Raw genomic sequence first — 25,175 nt, forward strand, 5'->3', positions numbered from 1 at the left:
TAGTGACAAAGCAAAACCTGGTTTAGAGCTTTTTGCAAATTTATTAAAAATAAAAAAGACGTAAGTCAAATAAATCAAATTTTATTTGTCACATGCGCCGAATACAACCTTACCGTGAAATGCTTACTTATAAGTCCTTAACCAAAAATGCAGGTAAGAAAATAGAGTTAAAATATTTTGTCCTGGCACCTCCGTTGGTGACAAGGCCTACCACCGTTGAGTCATCAGCAAACTTAATGATGATGTTGGAGTCGTGTTTGGCCACGCAGTTTGGGCGAACAGGGAGTACAAGAGGGGACCACATGTTGAGGATCAGCGTGGCAGATGTGTTGTTGCCTACCCTTACCACCTGGAGGCGGCACGTCAGGAAGTCCAGGATCCAGTTGCTGAGGGAGGTGTTTGGTCCCAAGGTCTTTAGCTTAGTGTTGAACGTTGAGATGCATTCAGAGCATTTACTCAGTACTTTGTTGAAGCACCTTTGGCAGCGATTGTATTCTTGGGTATAAGCTTGGCACACCTGTTTTTGGGGAATTTCTTCCATTCTTCTCTGCAGATCCTCTCAAGGCCTGTCAGGTTGGTTGGGGAGTGTCGCTGCAGAGCTATTTACAGGTCTCTCCAGAGATGTTAGATCGGCTTCAAGTCCGGGCTCTGGCTGAGCCACTCAAGGACATTCAGAGACTTGTCCCGAAGCCCATCCTGCATTGTCTTGGCTGTGTGCTTAGGGTCGTTGTCCTGTTGGATGGTGAACCTTGGCCCCAGTCTAAGGTCCTGAGCAGGTTTTCATCAAAGATCTCTCTGTACTTTGCTCTGTTCATCTTTCCCTCGATCCTGACTAGTCTCCCAGTCCATGCTGCGGAAAAACATACCCACAGCATGATGTTGCCACCACCATGCTTCACCCTAGGGATGGTGCCAGGAATCCTCCAGACGTGAATCTTGGCATTCAGGCCAAAGAGTTCAATCTTGGTTTCATCAGACAAGAGAATCTTGTTTCTCATGGTCAGAGAATCTATTAGGTGACTTTTGGCAAACTCCAAATGGGCTGTCATGTGCCTTTTACTGAGGAGTGTCTTCCATCTGACCACTCCACCATAAAGGCCTGATTGGTGGAGTGCTGCAGAGATGGTTGTCCTTCTGGAAGGTTCTCCCTTCGCCACAGGGGAACTCTGGAGCTCTGTCAGAGTGACCATCAGGTTCTTGGTCACCACCCTGACCAAGGCCCTTCTCCCCCGATTGCTCAGTTTGGCCGGGCGGCCAGCTCTAGGGTGAGTCTTGGTGGTTCCAAATTTCTTCCATTTAAGAATGGAGGTCACTGTGTTCTTGGGGACCTTCAGCGCTGCAGAAATGCTTTGCTACCCTTCCCCAGATCTGTGCCTCAACAGTCTTGTCTTGGAACTCTACAGACAATTCCTTCAACCTCATGGCTTGGTTTTTGCTCTGACATACACTGTCAACTGTGGGAACTTTTATAGACAGGTGTGTGCCATTCTAAATCATGTCCAATCAATTGAATTTACCACAGGTGCACTCAAATCAAGTTGTAGAAACATCGAGGATGATGAATGGAAACAGGATGCACTTGAGCTCAAGTTCAAGTCTCATAGCAAAGGGTCTGAACACTTATGTAAATTAAGTACTTTATTTTTTTCTAAAAACCTGTTTCGCTTTGTCATTATGGGGTATTGTGTGTAGACTGAGGATTTTTGAAATGTAATCCATTTTAGAATAAGACTGAAACGTAACAAAATGTGGAAAAAGTCAAGGGGTTTGAATACTTTCCGAAAGCACAAATGTCTTATTTATTTCTTTACCTTAATTTAACTAGGCAAGTCAGTTAACCTCTCTAGGGTAGGGGGCAGTATTTTCACAGCCGGATGAAAAACGTACCCAAATTAAAACGGCCTACTACTCGGGCCCAGGAACTAGAATATGCATATTATTAGTAAATTTGGATATAAAACACTCTGAAGTTTCGAAAACTGTTTGAATGATGTCTGTGAGTATAACAGAACTCATATGTCAGGCAAAAACCTGAGAAAAATCGAACCAGGAAGTGGGAATTCTGGTGCTTGTAGTCCTTTCAAGTCATTGCCAATCGAACACACAGTGACTTAGGGTTCATTTTGCACTTCCTAAGGCTTCCACTAGATGTCAACAGTCTTTAGAAAAAGTTGTTTGAGGCGTCTATGATGAACAGAGAGCGAACAGATGAAGTTGGAAGTTGTTGACTCAGGAAAGTACTGGCGTTCATTGGCGCGCATTCACGTTAGAGTTAGCTGTGTTCCAAAACGTTTTTCAAGACATTGCAATCGTCCGCTTGGAATATTATTGAAGTTCTAAGTGAAAAAGGCCCTAAAGATTGATGCTTTACAACGTTTGACATGTTTGAACAAACGTAAATATAACTTTTTTTACATTTCGGTGTGACATTTTCCGCACGCTTCCTACATTTGGAGTAGCTAACTGAACGCGCTAACAACAAGGAGCTATTTGGACATAAATTATGGACTTTATCGAACAAAACAACATTTATTGTGGACCTGGGATTCCTGGAAGTGCCTTCTGATGAAGATCATCAAAGTGAATATTTCTAATGCTATTTATGATTTTAGATGACTCCAAAATGGCGGGTATCTGTATTGCCTAGTGTATTTTTCTGAGCGCAGTACTCAGATTATTGCAAAGTGTGCTTTCCTCGTTAAGCTTTTTTTAAATCTGTCACAGCGTTTGCATAAAGGAGATGTTCATCTATAATTCTTTGAATAACAGTTTAATATTTTATCAACGTTTATGGTGAGTATTTTCGTAAATTGTTGTGCTGATTCACCGGTAGTATTGGAAGCAAAATATTTTCTGAACATCACGCGCCAATGTAAAAATGTGGTTTATGGATATAAATATGAACTTTATCAAACAAAAAAATGCATGTATTGTGTAACATGATGTCCTAGGAGTGTCATCTGATGAAGATCGTCAAAGGTTAGTGCATAATTTTAGCTGGTTTTCTGGTTTTTGTAACGCCTGTCCTTGCTAGGAAAATGGCTGTGTGCTTTTTCTTGTGTTGGAACTGTCCTAACATAATCTAACTTTATGCTTTCGCCATAAAGCCTTTTTGAAATCGGACAATGTGGTTACATTAAGGAGACGTGTACCTTTAAAATGGTGTAAAATAGTCGTATGTTCGTACGCTAGCGTCCCACCTGCCCAAGAGAGGTTAAGACCAAATTCTTATTTACAGTGACGGCCTACCCCGGCCAAACCCAGACGACGCTGGGACAATTGTGCGCCGCCCTATATTGGGATTCATTTTGTATGAATTTTGAAGGAGGGAAATCGGTGGATTATTGACTGAAGCGCGCCAGCTAAACTGAGTTTTTATGGATATAAAGAAGGACTTTATCGAACAAAAGGACCATTTAATGTAATTGAGACCTTTTGGAGTGCCAACAGAAGAAGATCTTCAAAGGTAAGGCATATATTATGTCGCTATTTCTGGCTTTCGTGTTGCAACTGCCTGGTTGAAAATGATTTGTCATGCATTTGTATGAGGGGCGCTGTCCTCAGATAATCGCATGGTTTGCTTTTGCCGTAAAGCCTTTTTGAAATCTGACACCTTGGCTGGATTAACTTCTTTGGGCTCAACTCCCGTTAACGGGATCGATTTGGCAACATCCGGTGAAATGGCAGAGCGCCAAATTCCCCCAAAATTATTCAAAATATATATATATTTCTACAGACTGTTGACATCCAGTGGAAGCGATAGGAACTGCAAGCGCCTTATAAATCTAGATACATATAGAAAACCCATTGAAATCACTGTCACCTCAAAAAAATAAATCCTGGATGGTTTGTCCTCGGGGTTTTGCCTGCCAAATAAGTTCTGTTATACTCACAGACATAATTTTAACAGTTTTAGAAACTTTAGAGTGTTTACTATCCAAATCTACCAATTATATGCATATCCTAGCCTCTGGGCCTGAGTAGCAGGCAGTTTACTTTGGGCACGTTTTTCATCCGGATGTCAAAATACTGCCCCATAACCCAAAGAAGTGAAGCTTTATTTTGATGTATAACACATATATTTTCAAGAATGTTAAATATTTGAATTTAGTTTTTTTTTTAATTTTGCGCTCTGCAATTTCACCGGATGTTGGCCAGGTGGAACGCTACCGTCACACGTATCCGTAAGAAGTTAAGACTAAATTCTTATTTACAGTGACGGCCTAACCCAGACGACGCTGGGCCAATTGTGCGCCGCACTATGGGACTCCCAATCACAGCCGGATGTGATGCAGCCTAGATTCGAACCAGGGACTGCAGTGACGCCTCTTGCGCTGAGATGCAGTGCCTTAAATCGCTGCGCCACTCACATTATACCATTGTATTACAATGATGTTCTTTAAAATTACAATTAAGTGCTTGAAATAGTCCCTGAAAGTCTTTGAATTTGACTTGCCAATGTCTTTGCGTACTCTGCTTAAAAGATGTACAGTCCTAGGCCTACGTAGGTGGTTATGGGCCAATTTGAATATGTTCCTATTAGTACACATGTGAAACTCCTTAAAAATAGTGTTTATTTTAGTTTTTTTATGTTGATCCTAATGTTATACATTGGCCCCATTATTTATAGAAAGACCTACTTACAGGGTAAGCATGGAGTAGCCCGGGGGCCATGATGTATGGGTTGGGCAGCAGAGGCGGCACTCCAGGCGGAAGGTTAGGAGGTGCTTTCCCTGTAAAGAGACCAACAGAAACAAAAGACAAAACATATGAAATAATAGGATGGAAATTATAGTATTAGAAAAACATATAAAACACACTTCAAATTTACAACACGCTTAAATCCCACATCTAAACCTGAGACCCCTGTCTGCGTCCCAAATGGCATCCTATTCCTTACAGTGCCTTCAGAAAGTACCCACACCCCTCGACTTTTTCCACATTTTGTTGAGTTACAGCCTGTATTCAAAATTGATTAAATTGAGATTTGTCGTCACTTGCCTACACATAATACCAATGTCAATATGTTTTAAAACGAAAAGATGAAATGCCTTCAGTCAATAAGCATTAAACCCCTTTGTTTTGGCAAGCATAAATAAGTTCAGGAGTAAAGATGTGCCTAAAAAGTCACATAATTTCCATGGACTTACTGTGTGTAATAGTGTTCTGCAGACTGCCCTATCCCATCTGGACAAGAGGAATAGCTACGTAAGAATGCTGTTCATTGACTTATAGCTCAGCCTTCAACACCATAGTACCCTACAAGCTCATCAATAAGCTCAGGGCCTGTGCAACTGGGTCCTGGACTTTCTGACAGGCAGCCCCCCAGGTGGTGAAGGTCGGATACAACACCTCCACTTCACTGATCCTCAACACAGTGGCCCCACATGCTCAGCCCACTGCTGTACTCCCTGTTCACCCATGACTGTGTGGCCACGCTCGCAGTAGAGAAGGTGGAAAGCTTCAAGTATCGCGGCATACACATCACCATGACAATCTGAAATGGTCCAGCCACACAGTCAGTGTGGTGAAGAAGGAGCAACAGCACCTCTTCGACCTCAGGAGGCTGAAGAAATTTGGCTTAGGCCCTAAGACCCTCACAAACTTTTACAGATGCACAATTGAGAGCATCCTGTTGGGCTGTATCACTGCCAGGGTCCCTGCTCATCTGCGTGAACGTGCCTTAGGCATGCTGCAAGGAGGCATGAGGACTGCAGATGTGGCCAGGGTAATAAATTGCAATGTCCGTACTGTGAGACGCCTAAGACAAGACGGACAGCTGATCGTCCTCGCAGTGGCAGACCACGTGTAACAACACCTGCGGGACAGGTACAGGATTGCAACAACAACTGCCCGGGTTACACCAGGAACGCACAATCCTTCCATCAGTGCTCAAACTGTCCGCAATAGGCTGAGAGAGGCTGGACTGAGGGCTTGTAGGCCTGTTGTAAGGCAGGTCCTCACCAGACATCACCGGAAACAACGTCGCCTATGGGCACAAACCCACAGTCGCTGGACCAGACAGGACTTGCAAAAAGGGCTCTTCACTGACGATTCGCGGTTGGTCAGATTCACGTTTATCGTCGAAGGAATGAGCGTTACACCGAGGCCTGTACTCTGGAGCGAGGTCATTTTGGAGGTGGAGGGTCCGTCATGGTCTGGGGCGGTGTGTCACAGCATCATCGGACTGAGCTTGTTGTCATTGCAGGCAATCTCAACGCTGTGCGTTACAGGGAAGACATCCTCCTTCCTCATGTGGTACCCTTCCTGCAGGATCATCCTGAGATGACCCTCCAGCATGACAATGCCACCAGCCATACTGCTCATTCTATGCGTGATTTCCTGCAAGACAGGAATGTCAGTGTTCTGCCATGGACAGCAAAGAGCCCGGATCTCAATCCCATTGAGCACGTCTGGGACCTGTTGGATCGGAGGGTGAGGGCTAGGGCCATTCCCCCCCCCAGAAATGTCCGGGAACTTACAGGTGCTTTGGTGGAATAGTGAAGTAACATCTCACAGCAAGACCTGGCAAATCTGGTGCAGTCCATGAGGAGGAGATGCACTGCAGTACTAAATGCAGCTGGTGGCCACACCAGATACTGACTGTTGATTTTGACCCTCCCTTTGTTCAGGGACACATTCTATTTCTGTTACTCACATGTCTGTGGAACTTGTTCAATTTATGTCTCAGTTGAGTGTTATGTTCATACAAATATTTACACATGTTAAGTTTCCTGAAAATAAACACAGTTGACAGTGAGAGGACATTTTTTTTTCTCACTGAGTTTATATACTGTATTCTACTCTACTTTATTTTAGTCAATGCCACTGACATTGTAGTAGTATTTTAAAAAAATCACAATACACAAATCTAAAAGTAAAAGAATGGAATTTCTTTTACATTTGTGTATTGTGATTTTTTTTTAAATACTACTACACTGATGGAGCAAGGAACACAAGCATTTTGCTATGCCCGCAATAACATCTACTAAATATGTGTATGTGAACAATATAATTTGATTTCATGAACAGTCTTTTTTTTAAATGACTACATCTCTGTACCCCACACATACAATTATCTGTAAGGTCCCTCAGTTGAGCAGTGAATTTCAAACAGATTCAACCACAAAGACTAAGAACGTTTTTCAATGCCTCGCAAAGGACACCTATTGGTAGATGGGTAAAAATAAAATAAAGCTGACATTGAATATCCCTTTGAGCATGGTGAAGTTATTAATTACACTTTGGATGGTGTATCAATACACCCAGTCACTACAAAGATACATGCGTACTTCCTAACTCAGTTGCCGGAGAGGAACTAAATCGCTCAGGGACTTCAGCATGAGGCCAATAGTGACTTTAATGGCTGTGACAGAAACTGAGAAACTGATCCAACACTGTAGTTACATCACAATACTAACCTAATTGACAGAGTGAAACAGAAGCCTGTACAAAATGAAAAAATATTCCAAAACGTGCATCCTGTTTGCAACAATGCACTAAAGTGATACTCAAAAAATGTGGCAAAACAATTCACTTTTTGTCCTGAATACAAGTGATATGTTTGGGTCAAATCCAATACAACACATTACTGAGTACCACCATCCATATTTCCAAGTATGGTGGTGGCTGCATCACGTTATGGGTACGCTTGTAATCTTAAGGACTGGGGAGTTTTTCAGGTAAAAGAAATACATGGTATGGACCTAACCACAGGCAAAATCCTAGAGGAAAACCTGGTTCAGTCTGTTTTCCACCAGCCACTGAATTCGCCTTTCAGCAGGACAATGACCTAAAACACAATGCCAAATCTACACGAGTTGCTTACCAAGAAGTAAGTGAATGTTCCTGAGTTGCCTAGTTACAGTTTAGACTAAAATCTATGGCAAGACCTGAACATAGTTGTCTAGCAATGATCAACAACCAATTTGACAGAGCTTGAAGAATTTTGAGAAGAATAAATGGCCAAATGTTGCACAATCCATGTGTGGAAAGCATACCCAGAAAGACCTACAGCTGTAATCACTGCCAAAGGTTTTTCAACAAAGTATTCACTCAGGGCTGTGACCTGTATTTCATTTTCAATACACTTGCAAAAATATCTAAAAACTGTCATTATGGTGTATTGTTTTCACTGTCATTATGGTGTATTGTGTATTGATGGGTGAGATTATTCTTTTTTAAACCCAATTTGAATTTGGGCTGTAACAACAAAATCGGGAATAAGTCAAGGGGTGTAAATACTTTCTTTAGGCTCCGGTCAAAAGTAGTGCACTATATATAGGGAATAGGGTGCCATTTGGGACACACCCCCTTAACCAATAACCCATGTCTAACCTGAGGAGACTGCAGAGCTGCGTGAGGAGGCGGAGGAAGCGATAGCCTGGGCTTGGGCTGCTGTGGACATGGCTGCAGAGGCTATGGCTGGAGGTCCCATGGAGGCTGCTGTGTGGAGGCCCATAGCTACTAGGCTGCTGACGGGGCCCAGGCCCGAGGGGACCGACTGAGAAACTGTGTTCACTGAAGAGGGCTGAGGGGCCCCCATGGAGACCTGCTGAGCTGCTGCAGTCACCGACGAGGAAGAGGGGACCGAGGAAGAGGACCCCGCCGAGACAGAGGGGAAGGAGGAGGAGTGCAAGCTGGAGTTGTCTACGCTCTGGAGCTGTAAGGATGGATGAAGGGGGGATAGATGGAGAGAAGAGGAGATTATTATGATAAACATGATTCAATCCCCCACTAGGTTAAAGGATGCATCAATTACTACTTAATCACAGGAAATTCTCTCTTCTCGCTCACACACACTCACCATTAGACTGGCGTTGGATATGCAGACTTGTGATAGAGCAAGACTGTTCTGTTGTGTAGAAAGGGAACTGAGAGAGAACAAACAATCATCCAATTTAGTTGAATAAATAACCATTAACCACTTGCACTACTAAAATCCAAACTCTTCAAATGTCACTCAAAATCATGATCCTACGGCATTCTTTGAAACATTCTTCAACCTGTTCAGCTCCAGTGTCCTCGCGCAAATTGACCTACAAATTGTGCACAGGTCAACCACCGTGCAATGGCTACGTAAGATTTCTGCGATTCCAAGAAAAATTACACATAGTACTCGAGGGAAGGGCCATCGGAGCATTGAAAATGCACAGATCCGAATACTCGGTGGAGATTCAGAAGAGAAGCGCCTTCATGGGCATAAATAACTGCTTGTCCTTTGCATTCCAAGACTGAAGCCGCTGCCTTCCTAGGAGAGAATAACCTTACCAGAAAAGACACCAGGCCAAGGTAATACTACCGGGCCATGCCCTATTTATTGAAACGATGATCGAATCACAAAACGTACCTATTTTCGTTGTATTATGAAGGCATTGTAAGTACAGAATATCTTAATTATTCAGCTCTCAATTCTTTTGACCTCATATAGACAGGTGTGTGCGCGCCCCCCCCCCAAAACCCACCATAAGATCAGGCCCCACCCTGGACACCTCATTGGCTCTGGGCCTGAGATGTACATTATCTTCCAAAGCTGTCATCAAGGCAAAGGGTGGCTACGTTGAAGAATCTCAAATAGATTTTAATTTGCTTAACACTTTTTTGGATACTACATGATTCCATGTGTTATTTCATAGTTTTGATGTCTTCACTATTATTCTGCAATGTAGAAAATAGTAAAAATAAAGAAATGCCCTTGAGTAGATGTGTCCAAACTTTTGACTGGTTCAATGTATGCGCACACACACACACACACACACACACACACACACACCTGGAATTAATTTCAATTAACAAGTGTGCCTTGTTAAAAGTTAATTTGTGTAATTTCTTAATGCGTTTGAGCCAATCTGTTGTGTTGTGACAAGGTAGGGGTGGTATACAGAAGATAGCCCTATTTGGTAAAAGACCAATCTATATTATGGCAAGAAAAGCTCAAATAAGCAAAGAGAAACGACATTCCATCATTACTTTAAGACAGTCAATGCGGAACATTTCAAGCATTTTGAAAGTTTCTTCAAGTGCAGTCGTAAAACCCATCAAGCGCTATGATGAAACTGTCTCTCATGAGGACCGCCACAGGAAAGGAAGACCCAGAGTTACCTCTGCTGCAGAGGATAAGTTCATTAGATTTATCTGCACCTCAGATTGCAGCCCAAATAAATCCTTCAGAGTTCAAGTAAAAGACATCAACTGTTCAGAGGAGACTGCATGAATCAGGCATTCATGGTCGAATTGCTGCAAAGAAACCACTACTACAGGACACCAATAATAAGAAGTGACTTGCTTGGGCCAAGAAACACGAGCAATGGACATTAGACCGGTGGAAATCTGTCCTTTTGTCTGATGAGTCAAAATTTTAAATGTCTGGTTCCAACCGCCATGTCTTTGTGAGATGCAGAGTAGGTGAACGGATGATCTCATGTGTGGTTCCCACCATGAAGCACGGAGAAAGAGATGTGATGGGGTGGGGGTGCTTTGCTGGTGACACTGTCTGATTTATTTTGAATTCACGGCACACTTAACCAGCATGGCTACCACAGCATTCTGCAGCGATACGCCATCCCATTTGGTTTGCGCTTAGTGGGACTATCATTAGTTTTTCAACAGGACAATGACACCTCCAGGCTGTGTAAGGGCTATCTGACCAAGGAGAGTGATGGAGTGCTGCATCAGATGACCTGGCCTCCACAATCACCCGACCTCAAACCAGTTGAGATGGTTTGGGATGAGTCGGACCGCAGAGTGGAGGAAAAGCAGCCAACAAGTGCTCAGCATATATGAGAACTCCTTCAAGACTGTTGGAAAAGCATTCCAGGTGAAGCTGGTTGAGAGAATACCAAGAGTGTGAAAATCTGTCATCAAGGCAAAGGGTGGCTACTTGGCAGAATCTCAAATATGAAATATATTTTGATTTGCTTATGTGTATATAAACTCAGCAAAAAAATAAACGTCCTCTCACTGTCAACTGCGTTTATTTTCAGCAAACTTAACAGCTCCACAGACATGTGACTAACAGAAATGGATTAATGTGTCCCTGAACAAAGGGGTGGTCAAAATCAAAAGTAACAGTCAGTATCTGGTGTGGCCACCAGCTGCATTAAGAACTGCAGTGTATCTCCTCATGGACTGCACCAGATTTGCCAGGTCTTGCTGTGAGATGTTACCCCACTCTTCCACCAAAGCACCTGCAAGTTCCCGGACATTGTTGGGGGGGATTGGCCTTAGCCCTCATCCTCCGATCCAACAGGTCCCAGACGTGCTCAATGGGATTGAGATCCGGGCTCTTCGCTGGCCATGACAGAACACTGACATTTCTGTCTTGCAGGAAATCAGCCATACTGCTCGATTTGTGCATGGTGGCATTGTCATGCTGGAGGGTCATCTCAGGATGAGCATGCAGGAAGGGTACCACATGACGGAGGAAGATGTCTTCCCTGTAACGCACAGCGTTGAGATTGCCTGCAATGACAACAAGCTCAGTCCGATGATGCTGTGGCACACCACCCCAGACCATGACGGACGCTCCACCTCAAAAAAAATTAAAAAAAAAATGTAAAAAAAAAAATTGATCCCACTCCAGAGTACAGGCCTCGGTGTAACGCTAAATCCTTCGACAATAAACGCGAATCCGACCATCACCCCTAGTGAGACAAAACCGCGACTCAACAGTGAAGAGATCTTTTTGCCAGTCCTGTCTGGTCCAGCAACGGTGGGTTTGTGCCCATAGGCGTCATTGTTGCCGGTGATGTCTGGTGAGGACCTGCCTTACAACAGGCCTACAAGCCCTCAGCCCAGCCTCTCTCAGCTTATTGCGGACAGTCTGAGCACTGATGGAGGGATTGTGCCTTCCTGGTGTAACTCGGGCAGTTGTTGTTGCCATCCTGTACCTGTCCCGCAGATGTGATGTTCGGATGTCCCGATCCTGTGCAGGTGTTGTTACACGTGGTCTGCCACTGCGAGGACGATCAGCTGTCTGTCCTGTCTCCCTGTAGCGCTGTCTTAGGCGTCTCACATTACGGACATTGCAATTTATTGCACTGGCCATATCTGCAGTACTCATGCCTCCTTGCAGCATGCCTAAGGCACGTTCAAGCAGATGAGCAGGGACCCTGGGCATCTTTCTTTGGTGTTCAGAGTCAGTTGAAAGGCCTCTTTAGTGTCCTAAGTTTTCATAACTGTGACCTTAATTGCCTACCGTGTGTAAGCTGTTAGTGTCTTAACGACCGTTCCACAGGTGCATGTTCATTAATTGTTTATGGTTAATTGAACAAGCATGGGAAACAGTGTTTAAATCCTTTACAATGAAGATCTGTTTAGTTATTTGGATTTTTACGAATTATCTTTGAAAGACAGGGTCCTGAAAAAGAGACATTTCTTTTTTTGCTGAGTTTATATGTATACATATACATACATCTCAGTGAACTAATTAATTGCTGAGGCGGTCGGAGGCTCCATGTCGAGAGTGTGACGCAATTGCCGAGCCGCCAGAGGCATGCAGTGGCCAAATCGAGCTTTTAATGCATTTAATATCATTCCAGTCTTAATGTTCTCATTTTCAGAGTGGACACATTGTTTGCAGTGTGATGGGACGTGGATAGAATATTTAGTATATCTGTAGAATACATAGGATAGAATTGTATATAAATACACAGCCATAGTTGAATAGGATGGCATTGACTAGAATACAGTATATACACATGAAATTAGTAAAACGGTATGTAAACATTATTAAAGTGACCAGTGTTCCATGTCTATGTACATGGGGCAGCATCCTCCATGGTGCAGGGATGAGGAACCAGCTTGTAGCTGGCTAGTGACAGAGACTAAGTTCAGGGCCGGGTACGGGATGGAGGCCAGCTAGTGATGGCTATTTAACAGTCTGATGGCCTTGAGATTAAGACAAAAAAACGCTTCTCGGTCCCAGCTCTGATGCACATGTACTGACCACCTTGCCGTGGTTAAATGTGGTGGTTCACGCTTTCAGATTTGCGCGAATGCTGCCATCTATCCACAGTTTTTGGTTTGGGTTGGTTTTAATAAGTCACAATATCCCCTATACACTTCCTGATTAGCTCAGTCACCGTGTCAGTGTATACGTCAATGTTACATTGTTATTCTCAGAGGCAACCCAGAACATATCCCAGTCTGCGTGATAAAAACAATCTTGAAGCATGGATTCCGATTGGTCAGACCAGTGTTGAATAGACCTTGGCACGGGTACTTCCTGTTTGAATTTCTGCCTATAGGAAGGGAGGAGCAGAATGGAGTTGTGATCTTATTTGAAGAAGGGAAGGCGGGGGAGGGCCTTGTAGCCATCCCAGGAGGGAGAGTAACAATGTTTTTTGAAGCGCAAGTACTACATGGCAATGTGTTTACAGAACTTCGGTAGCATTTTCCTCAGATTTGATTTGTTAAAGTCCCCAGCTACAATAAATGCTGCCTCAGGATATGTGGTTTCCAGGTTGCGCAAAGTGTAGCATAATTCCTTGAGGGCGGTCATGGTATCGGCTTGAGGGGGAAAACACACAGTTGTGACGATGACCGAACAGAATTCTCTTGCGAGGTAATACGGTCGGGCATTTGATTGTGAGGTATTCTAGGTCAGGTGAACAAAAGGACTTGATTTTCTGTACGTTATAACAATCACACTATGAGTAGTTAATCATGAAACATACACCTCCGCCTTTCTTCTTCCCAGAGAGATCTTTATTCCTATCTGCGCAATATACTGAGAACCCAGCTGGCTGTATGGATGTGGACAGTATATCCGGAGAGAGCTGTGAAACAGAGTATGTTACAGTCCCTGATGTCTCTCTTGAAGGAGATCCTCACCCTGAACTCATCTACTTTGTCTAGGGGCTGAACATTAGCAAGTAATATACTCGGAAGCGGTGGATGGTGTGCACGCCTCATGAGTCGGACTATAAATCCACTCCGTATACCTCTTCTCCACAGGCTGCGTCTTGGAGCAGCCTCTGGGATAAGTTCAACTGCCCCGGGAGGGGGGTACGAACAAAGGATCCAATTCGGGAAAGTCGCATTTCTGATCAGAATGCTGGGGAGTTACCGCCGCGCTGATATCTAAAAGTTATTTCCGGCTGTATGTAATAATACAAAAAACGTTCTGGGCTAATAATGCAAGAAATGACACACAAAAAAAATATACTGCAAAGTCGTTCAGGAGTAAGAAACAGAGCTGCCATGTCTATCGGCGCCATCTTGTATCAAGCTGCTACACCGAATCTATTGGACCGAATCTAAGTCCAGGCCAAGTAAAATGTATCCAAACCCATGTGACCGATGTGAGAGGCCCCAGCAGATCTTAAGTGTTTTGGTCCTGTCCCAAGATCATTATGTTCTGGTCAAGTGTTTTAGCAACAACGTCTAATCTTTGGAGTCAATGCAGAATTGTGCCCTCTGGTACTGAAAGAATGGCGGCGGAAAAGATGGCTGCCATTTTACGGGCTTCTAACCAATTGTGCTATTTTGTGTTTTCTTTCGCGTTGTTTGTCATTTATTTTGTACATAATGTTTCTGCCACCGTCTCTTATGACCGAAAAGAGCTTCTGGATTTTAGAAGAGCGATTACTCACCTCAAACTGGTCAAAGATTTTTTACTTAACGAGTCGGACGCAAAGGATTTACACCAGATACCCAACCAGGCCCAAATCGCCATCATTCGCATGAAGAGATGACGCCGATACAGGACGTAGGTCCGGGTGCCTTGTGAGAATTCGTCAGCGAGTGGGTAACCAGCCTATTGGCCAACGTGCAACCCTTAGAGAGTAAAGTGGATGAGTTCCGTTCAAGACTATCCTACCAACGGGACATTAAAAACTAATATCTTACATTTAACTGAGTCGTGGCTGAATGACGACACGGGTAATATACAGTAGGCAGATTTTTCTTGCATCGGCAAGACAGAACAGCTGCCTCCGGTAAGACAACGGGTGGTGGTCTGTATGTCAATAACAGCTGGTGCGCGAAATCAAATATTAAGGAAGTCTCTAGGTTTTGCTCGCCTGAGGTAGAGTACCTCATGATAAGCCGGAAAACACACTATTCACCAAGAGAGTTTATCTATATTTTTTGTAGCTGCCTATTTATGCTGGCACTAAAACAGCACTCAACAAGCTGTATAAAGCCATAAGCAAACAAGAAAATACTCATCCAGAGGCGGCGCTCCCCCCAGTAGTCGGGGACTTTAACGCAGGCAAACTTAAATCTGTTTTACCTCATTTATACCAGCATGTCACATGTGCAACCAGAGAGGGAGGAAAAAAAAAAAAACCCTAGACCACCTTTACTCCACACACATAGAGCTGCCGCTTTCAATGAGTTGGACTCTAACCTGGACGCTTATAAGAAATCCCACTACGCCCTCAGACGAACCATCAAACAGGCAAAGCATCAATACAGGACTAAGATTGAATTATACTACACCTGCTCCAATGCTCGTTGGATGTGGCATGTCTTGCAAACTACTACTACAAAGTGAAGCCCAGTGACAAGCCTACCAGACAAGCTAAATGACTTCCTATCCGCACTTCGAGGCAAGCAACACTGAAGCATGCATGAAAGCACCAGCTGTTCCAGACCACTGTGTGATCACACAGTAGCCGATGTGAGTAAGTTCTTTAAACAGGTCAACATTCACAAGGCCGCAGGGCCAGACGGATTACCAGGACATGTACTCTGAGCATCGGCTGACCAACTGGCAAGTGTCTTCACTGACATTTTCAATAGAGGTCGACCGATTATGATTTTTCAACGCCGATACCGATTATTGGGGGGGCAGAAAAAAAGCCGGTACCGATTAATTGGCCGATTATTATTATGTTTTTTTTTGTATACACACACACACATATATATACACACATACACATATATATATATTATACTGCTCAAAAAAATAAAGGGAACACTTAAACAACACATCCTAGATCTGAATGAAAGAAATAATCTTATTAAATACTTTTTTCTTTACATAGTTGAATGTGCTGACAACAAAATCACACAAAAAGAATCACTAGAAATCCAATTTATCAACCCATGGAGGTCTGGATTTGGAGTCACACTCAAAATTAAAGTGGAAAACCACACTACAGGCTGATCCAACTTTGATGTAATGTCCTTAAAACAAGTCAAAATGAGGCTCAGTAATGTGTGTGGCCTCCACGTGCCTGTATGACCTCCCTACAAGGCCTGGGCATGCTCCTGATGAGGTGGCGGATGGTCTCCTGAGGGATCTCCTCCCAGACCTGGACTAAAGCATCCGCCAACTCCTGGACAGTCTGTGGTGCAACGTGGCGTTGGTGGATGGAGCGAGACATGATGTCCCAGATGTGCTCAATTGGATTCAGGTCTGGGGAACGGGCGGGCCAGTCCATAGCATCAATGCCTTCCTCTTGCAGGAACTGCTGACACACTCCAGCCACATGAGGTCTAGCATTGTCTTGCATTAGGAGGAACCCAGGGCCAACCGCACCAGCATATGGTCTCACAAGGGGTCTGAGGATCTCATCTCGGTACCTAATGGCAGTCAGGCTACCTCTGGCGAGCACATGGAGGGCTGTGCGGCCCCCCAAAGAAATACCACCCCACACCATGACTGACCCACCGCCAAACCGGTCATGCTGGAAGATGTTGCAGGCAGCAGAACGTTCTCCACGGCGTCTCCAGACTCTGTCACGTTTGTCACGTGCTCAGTGTGAACCTGCTTTCATCCGTGAAGAGCACAGGGCGCCAGTGGCGAATTTGCCAATCTTGGTGTTCTCTGGCAAATGCCAAACGTCCTGCCCGGTGTTGGGCTCTAAGCACAACCCCCACCTGTGGACGTCGGGCCCTCATACCACCCTCATGGAGTCTGTTTCTGACCGTTTGAGGAGACACATGCACATTTGTGGCCTGCTGGAGGTCATTTGCAGGGCTCTGGCAGTGCTCCTTCTGTTCCTCCTTGCACAAAGACAGAGGTAGCGGTCCTGCTGCTGGGTTGTTGCCCTCCTACGGCCTCCTCCACGTCTCCTGATGTACTGGCCTGTCTCCTGGTAGCGCCTCCATGCTCTGGACACTACGCTGACAGACACAGCAAACCTTCTTGCCACAGCTCGCATTGATGTGCCATCCTGGATGAACTGCACTACCTGAGCCACTTGTGTGGGCTGGAGACTCCGTCTCATGCTACCACTAGAGTGAAAGCACCGCCAGCATTCAAAAGTGACCAAAACATCAGCCAGAAAGCATAGGAACTGAGAAGTGGTCTGTGGTCCCCACCTGCAGAACCACTCCTTTATTGGGGGTGTCTTGCTAATTGCCTATAATTTCCACCTGTTGTCTATTCCATTTGCACAACAGCATGTGAAATTTATTGTCAATCAGTGTTGCTTCCTAAGTGGACAGTTTGATTTCACAGAAGTGTGATTGACTTGGAGTTACATTGTGTTGTTTAAGTGTTCCCTTTATTTTTTTGAGCAGTGTATAATATAATAAACCTTAGGTCATTAATATGGTCAAATCCGGAAACTATCATCTCGAAAACATTATTCTTTCAGTGACATACGGAACCGTTCCGTATTTTATCTAACGGGTGGCATCCATAAGTCTAAATATTCCTGTTACATCGCACAACCTACAATGTTATTTCATAGTTCCGTAAAATTCTGGCAAATTAGTTCGCAACGAGCCAGATTCTGTATACCCTGATTCTGCGTGCACCGAACACAAGAGAACTGACACAATTTCGCCTGGTTAATATTGCCTGCTAACCTGGATTTCTTTTAGCTAAATATGCAGGTTTAAAAATACATACTTCTGTGTATTGATTTTAAGAAAGGCATTGATGTTTATGGTTAGGTACAGTCGTGCAACGATTGTGCTTTTTTTCGCAAATGCGCTTTTGTTAAATCATCCCCGTTTGGCGAAGTCTGCTGTCTTTGTTAGGAAGAAATAGTCTTCACAGTTCGCAACAAGCCAGGCGGCCCAAACTGCTGCATATACCCTGACTCTGTTTGCAAGAGAAGTGACACATTTTCCCTAGTTAAAAGAAATTCATGTTAGCAGGCAATATTAACTAAATATGCAGGTTTAAAAATATATACTTGTGTATTGATTTTAAGAAAGACATCGATGTTTATGGTTAGGTACACGTCGGAGCAAAGACAGTCCTTTTTCGCGAATGCGCACCACATCGATTATATGCAAAGCAGGACAGGCTAGATAAACTACTAATATCATCAACCATGTGTAGTTAACTAGTGTTTATGATTGATTGATTTTTTTTTATAAGATAAGTTTAATGCTAGCTAGCAACTTACCTTGGCAACGTAAAGCAGGTGGTTAGAGCGTTGGGCTAGTTAACGTACGGTTGCATCCCCAAGCTGACAAGGTAAAAATCTGTCGTTCTGCCCCTGAACAAGGCAGTTAACCCACCGTTCCTAGGCCGTCATTGAAAATAAGAATGTGTTCTTTAACTGACTTGCCTAGTTAAATAAAGGTTTAAAAAAAAAAAAATAATAATAATAATAAATAAATAATTTGGCAAATCGGTGGCGAAAAATACCGATTGGTATGAAAACTTGAAATCGGCCCCAATTAATCGGCAATTCCGATTAATCGGTCGACCTCTAATTTTCAACCTGTCCCTGACTGAGTCTGTAATACCTACGTTTCAAGCAGACAACCATAGTCCCTGTGCCCAAGAACACCAAGGTAACCTGCCTAAATGACTACTGACCCGTAGCACTCACGTTTATTTCCATGAAGTGCTTTGAAAGGGTGGTCATGGCTCACATCAACATCATCATCCCAGAATCCCTAGACCCACTCCAATTTGCATACCACCCCAAAAGATCCACAGATGATGCACTCTATTGCACTGCCCTTTCCCACCTGGAAAAAAGTAATACTTGTGAGAATGCTGTTCATTGACTACAGCTCAGCATTCAACATCATAGTGCCCTCAAAGCTCATCACTAAACTAAGGAACCTGGGATTAAACACCTCCCTCTGCAACTGGATCATGGATTTCCTGACGGGCTACCCCAGGTGGTAAGAGTAGACAACAACACATCTGCCATGCTGATCCTCAACACGGGGGACACTCAGGGGTGCGTGCTCAGTCCCCTCCTGTACTCCCTGTTCACCCATGGCTGCGTGGCCAAGCACGACTCCAACACCATCATTAAATTTGCCGACAACACAACAGTGGTAGGCCTGATCACCGACAACGATGAGACAGCCTATAGGGAGGTTTAAAGAGACCTGGTCAGAGACCTGGTGCCAAGACATCAACCTCTCCCTCAACGTGACCAAGACAAAGGAAAAGATTGTGGACTACAGGTTAAGGAGGGCCAAGCACGCCCCCATTCCCATCGACAGGGCTGTAGTAGAGCTGGTTGAGAGCTTCAAGTTCCTTGGTGTCCATATCACCAACAAACTATCATGGTCCAAACACCCCAAGACAGTCGTGAAGAGGGCACGACAACGCCCATTCCCCCTCAGGAGACTGAAAAGATTTGGCATGGGTCCTCAGATCCTCAAAAAGTTCTACAGCTTTACCGTCAAGAGCATCCTGACTGGTTGCATCACCGCCTGGAATGGCAACTGCTCGGCCTCCGACCCCAAGGCGCTACAGAGGGTAGTGCATACGGCCCAATACATCACTGGGGCCAAGCTTCCTGCCATCCAGGACCTCTATACCAGACTTGGCGCAAGTGGCACTGGAGCGCCAAGTCTAGGTCCGCTGTTTATTATCTATGCATAGTCACTTTACCCCCACCTCCATGTACATATTACCGCAATTACCTTGACAAACCTGTACCCCCGCACATTGACGCGGTACCGGTACCCCTTGTATATAGCCACGTTGTTATTTTATTGTTGCTCTTGAATTTTTTTACTTCAGTATATTTAGTAAATAATTTTCTTAAAACCACATTGTTGGTTAAGGACTAGTAAGTAAGCATTTCACGGTAAGGTCTACAAATGTACTCGGCACATGTGACAAATAAAATTTGATTTGGTGGCACCTTTTGGTCTACCACCTACTGGTTTAATGCTGTCCAGGCCAGTGCAAGCTGCAATTGCTTTCTCTACTATCCTTGCCAAGAGACAAATTCTTGAGTGGAAAAACATGCAGTATTTAATTCACTTTTTAAAACTAGAAAAAATATATACTTTAAAAGGAAATTATGTATTTCATTCCACCTGGGGGGGCCTTCATAGACCTACAAATGCCAGGCCCTCCTTTCGACTTGTAAATTGCTTGACTGACTGATGTTGCTTTTGTTGTCATTTGCACTCATTGTGTGGATGGCTTGGTACAGCTGAGAATCTGCTACCATATCTGTCCGTATACCTCAGCTGGTGCTGGCCCTCGGGACTCATCAAACCTCTCATTGGGGTTGGGTGTATGAGGGTGGTGCACCCTTTTGGGTCCCTGGGACCAAGCACCTCCTTCTAAAAATATATAAATGTACATGACCCATCTAAAGATATGACTGTATGAAGTTATCTGATATTGTAAGCCATGAAATATTTCTGAAATATGAAAGCTGAAAAAACGGAGTATATATTTATATAAAAATGACACTCAAGCCCTTCGTTCAAACCATCCAGGGTACCCTCTTACTTGCTGTGCTGAGGCATGGTATTCGGGGGCAGGTCTTCATTGTGCCCCAGAGCACTGAGCGACGACTGCTTTGATGTGGTCAACAAGGAGGCGGGCCCTGAGCCACTGTCCGTCAGTGTAACCATGGAGACTGACGCGGGTGCGGCCGAATCAGAGGCTGACTTCACAGACACTGCAGATCCTGCTGCAGCTGGGCAGACTGAACAGAGACAAGATGGAGGGAGAGATGGATTCTGGAATTAGTGCCAACCCAGATGGACGACAGCTCTACAATACACAGACTGTCTGATTGGGGAGATTGTCCATAGATTGCCAGTCCAAGCTGTTTCCTCTTTAAGGGTTACTTTGAATGAATAGCCATAAAATACTAACAGAGGACCACAAAATAACGGGCCATGGTTCCAGAGTACTTAACCTACATCCAGGAAATGCATGGTAGCGGAGTACCACTTCACACAGTTGCCAGGACGGCCATAATAACCATATATTCAGACTTCCTTCACTGCAAACCCACACAACTACCAAAATGACTCACCTTCTACAGATTGCGTATGTACTGAACTGAATCCATTCTGAAAAAACAAGTTCAAGTGGGCTTGTTAGGGTACAGTAACATAGGGGAGACATTTCCATAGCAACAGTCCATTCAGTAACAGAGGGAGCTGTTCAAAGAAAAGTGAACAGAGCAATTTATTTTGAATTTATCTAGGAATAAATGCAATATGAATGGAGGAATGAATCTCAAGGAGGCATAGCGATATGAACGGCGCAATGAATGAATGGAGGCTCACCTCAATGTCTTTCTGCGGGGAGGAGACGGTGGGGTAGCGCCGGGCCTGAGGAGCCCTCTGGTCATACATGTCCATCTGACTGGGGTTGGACAGGGAGGGAGTTGCCTCACTGGAGGAAAAGCAAGGAGATTATATAAAGCCAAAGGCTACTTTGAGAAAGGAGAAGGAGTCCAGTCTCAAAGCTCAAGTGGAGCCAAGTGATAAGAGATGATTCACATGGGTCTGTTTGTGGTGTTATAGTTGTACAAGACCCATCTTACACAAATTGTGCTGTGTCTGGTATGACTGAGATGAGTGCTCACCTGCTGGGGCTTGTGTAGAGGCAGTTCTGAACCTGGCAGCCTGGTGAGGTGGTGGCGGGGATGATGTCGTACTCCTGGAGCACGGGTTCAGAGCCAAACTGCAGCGCTCCAAACTGCAGGTTGAGCCCAGAGATGTCTGCCGAGCCAGGCATCTCCACCGGCGTCGCTGGGATCTGGAATAAAATATAATAAAGATATGGTTGATGTCAGGGAAAGCAAGGAAATTAAGTTATGAAAAAGTAGGGAGAGGTAGGGATACATAGGGGTTAGGCAAAGAGTGCTGAAAGTAAAGTGAATTTGTGCTCACGGTTTGCTGCGAGTGAGCTAGTGTTACCTGAGGAAAATAATTAGAAGCTGGGCGCAGCATGACCGGCCATTCACTCTCTTTACATCGTCCTTGTATGTCTTTGTATCAGTGTTGAGCTGTTACCTTGGTGGTGATGGAGGTCCTCTTCTTCTGCTGCTTGAGCTTGTGCTGCTGCAATGGCAGGGGGCTGGAGCCCTGGGCGTCCGGCGAGCTAGGGGACACCTGCTGCCCAAGGGGGGGCACCGCCATTTTGGGGAGGGAGGACACGGGGGGCGCCATGAGGGACGAGGGGGTGCTCTGTGGGGGCAGGGAGGAGGAGACTGAAGGGGGGAGGAAGGCATCCAACACGGAGGTGGATTGGTAGGGCTGGCGCTTTGTGAAGGGGCTATGGGCCGCAGGCTCCGGCTGGGCGTTCATGTCTGGGGGGGTGATCAGAGAAAAGAAGGTAGGGGATACACCTGATGGCTATAAGCTTAAAACAAATATCTGATTCTGAACCTTGCATAGGGCAATTAAGATGTGTCCTCTTCATAAACAGAAATACCAGTCATGTAGGCATTTCTAACTCTCTGCAAACCCAAGTCAGTCTAGCCTCTATGTACACCCCCTACTTTACTTGACAACCATCCGAACTGCCTCTATAGTCCCGGTATCTCCCTGAGTGTCCTCTTACCATACTGGCCCAGCGCTGCAGGGCTGGTGTCCCAGGAGGAGGGGGTAGGCTGTCCTGTTTGGGAGTGCTGGGCAGCCAGCTGAGCCAAGGCCTGGGCAGTCTTAAACTGCTCCAAGAACTGGGAGCCGCTGGTCGTCCCTGTGCTGCCTCCTTTCGGGTCCCCTACTTCACCGAAGCCCTTGCTTAGCATGCTCACCTGCAATGGGAACAAAAGAGGAGGAACTGACATTCTGCAAGTTTTAGGAATGAGTGTGAAACATAATAGAACAGCTGTGCTGGTTTATTGCTAGAACACTTAAAGGGGAACTGACTGGATTTTAGCAACTTTAAGTCTTATTCAAATCTGTTCATACAGTGCATTCGGAAAGTAGTCAGACACCTTGACTTTTTTCACTTAAATAGTTTTTTCCCCCCTCAATCTACACACAATACCCCATGACAAAGAAAAAAAGTTAAAAAATTATAGCAAATGTACAATCTACAGAAATAGTACATTTAAATTATTCAGACCCTTTACTCAGTATTATTGTTGAAGCACCTTTAGCAGCGATTACAGCCTCGTGTCTTCTTGGGTAGGACACTACAAGCTTTGCACACTATATTTGTGAAGTTTCTCCCATTCTTCTCTGCAGATGCGCTCAAGCTCTGTCAGGCTGGATGGGGAGCATCGCTGCACACGTGGATGGGGAGCGTCGCTGCACACGTCGCTGCACAGCTAAGTCCAGGCTCTGGCTGGGCCACTCAACGGCATTCAGAGACTCCTGCATTGACTTGGCTGTGTGCTTAGTGTTGTTGTCCTGTTGAAAAGTGAAGCTTCACCCCAGTATGTTTACCTGAGCGCTCTGAAGCAGGTTTTTATTAAGGATCTCTGTACTTTGCTCCATACATCTTTCTCAGTCACCTCCGTGACCAAGGCCCTTCACCCACAAATGCTCAGTTTGGCCATGCGGCCAGCTCTAGGAAGAGTCTTGGTGGTTCCATACTTCTTCCATTTAAGAATAATGGAGGCCACTGTGTTATTGGGGACCTTCAATGCTGCAGTTTTGGTACACTTCCCCAGATCTGTGCCTTGACGCAATTCTGTCTCGAATCTCTACGGACATCTCCTTCGACCTCATGGCTTGGTGTTTTCTCTGACATGCACTCCAGTCAAGTAGAAACATCAAGGATGATCAATGAAAACAGGATGCCCCTGTCCTCAATTTCGAGTCTCATGGCAAAGGGTCTGAATACTTATGTAAATAAGGTATGTTTTTTTATTTGTAATAAATTTGCAAACATAAAAAAACTTTTCGCTTTGTCATTTTGGGGTATTGTGTGTAGATTGATGACGAACATGTTTTATTTAATCCAGTTTAAAATAAGGCTGTAACATAACAAAATGTGGACAGTAAAGGGGTCTGAATACTTTCCGAATGCACTGTATATACCCCCAGGAAGAATTTTTTATTTTTTTTAACATTTTCTGACAAGCGAGCACTTGGTCATTTTCACATTTTCAAAAATTGTTAGAATGTTTGGGAATTACATATCGTAAGGCATTTGTGAACATTAATATAGAATGGGAAAGCGGCCGTGCGATTGGACAATTAATAGACACTGCAGTAAATAAAACCTAATAAAAACATTTGTCTCGTCCATGACCGAAGTCTACGCAGACCGGTGCACCAAAGCCAAATCAGAGCTACAGTAGGCCTTTATAAAACAAGCCATTTGCCACACGGGCCTGCCATCATTCACATTGAACGGGACTGTGTCTTTACAGGCAGTTGCAACAGCACAACTTTAGATTAGAACGCATTCGGCAAAAGCCATCAAATACACCTTAACGGATTTCTGCAAATATAGTACCAGTCAAAAGTTGACACTTATTCATTCAAGGGTTTTTCTTTATTTTCACTATTTTCTACATTGTAGAAGACATCAAAACTATGAAACTATAACACATATGTAATCATATAGTAAACAAAAAAGTGTTAAATCAAAATACATTTAATATTTGAGATTCTTCAAAGTAGCCACCCATTGCCTTGATAACAGCTTTGCACACACTTGGAATTCTCTCAACCAGCTTCATGAGGTAGTCACCTGGAATGCATTTCAATTAACCTGTTAGGGCCAGGGGGCAGTATTTACACGGCCGGATAAAAAACGTACCCGATTTAATCTGGTTACTACTCCTGCCCAGTAACTACAATATGCATATAATTATTGGCTTTGGATAGAAAATACCCTAAAGTTTCTAAAACTGTTTGAATGGTGTCTGTGAGTATAACAGAACTCATATGGCAGGCAAAACCTGAGAAGATTTCATGCAGGAAGTGGCCTGTCTGACAAGTTGTTGGTCTTCTTGCCTCTGTTTATTGAAGACTGAGGATCTTTGCTGTAACGTGACACTTCCTACGGCTCCCATAGGCTCTCAGAGCCCGGGAAAAAGCTGAACGATATCGAGGCAGCCCCAGGCTGAAACACA

General features: G+C 44.4%; 1 protein-coding gene across 11 annotated transcripts in view; it reads right to left on the reverse strand.

Annotated features, from left to right (window-relative positions):
* The window catches only part of ubap2l (ubiquitin associated protein 2-like), a 104,702-nt gene that overhangs the window by 21,351 nt on the left and 58,176 nt on the right, over positions 1 to 25,175 (reverse strand). For 8 of the 11 annotated variants that reach the window (XM_029731188.1, XM_029731192.1, XM_029731194.1 and 5 more), the window contains 9 exons: positions 22,703 to 22,898; positions 22,153 to 22,448; positions 21,723 to 21,895; positions 21,421 to 21,529; positions 21,165 to 21,201; positions 20,630 to 20,828; positions 8,807 to 8,873; positions 8,338 to 8,662; positions 4,645 to 4,745 (listed from right to left, as the gene is read on the reverse strand). In XM_029731188.1, the coding sequence (XP_029587048.1) occupies positions 4,645 to 4,745; positions 8,338 to 8,662; positions 8,807 to 8,873; positions 20,630 to 20,828; positions 21,165 to 21,201; positions 21,421 to 21,529; positions 21,723 to 21,895; positions 22,153 to 22,448; positions 22,703 to 22,898 (1,503 nt within the window). The remainder of the gene's footprint in view (positions 1 to 4,644; positions 4,746 to 8,337; positions 8,663 to 8,806; positions 8,874 to 20,629; positions 20,829 to 21,164; positions 21,202 to 21,420; positions 21,530 to 21,722; positions 21,896 to 22,152; positions 22,449 to 22,702; positions 22,899 to 25,175) is intronic. The other 3 variants (XM_029731195.1, XM_029731191.1, XM_029731198.1) reach the window with 1 other exon arrangement.

Source organism: Salmo trutta, chromosome 34 (assembly GCF_901001165.1).
Source record: "Salmo trutta chromosome 34, fSalTru1.1, whole genome shotgun sequence".
NCBI classification, from domain to species: domain Eukaryota; kingdom Metazoa; phylum Chordata; class Actinopteri; order Salmoniformes; family Salmonidae; genus Salmo; species Salmo trutta.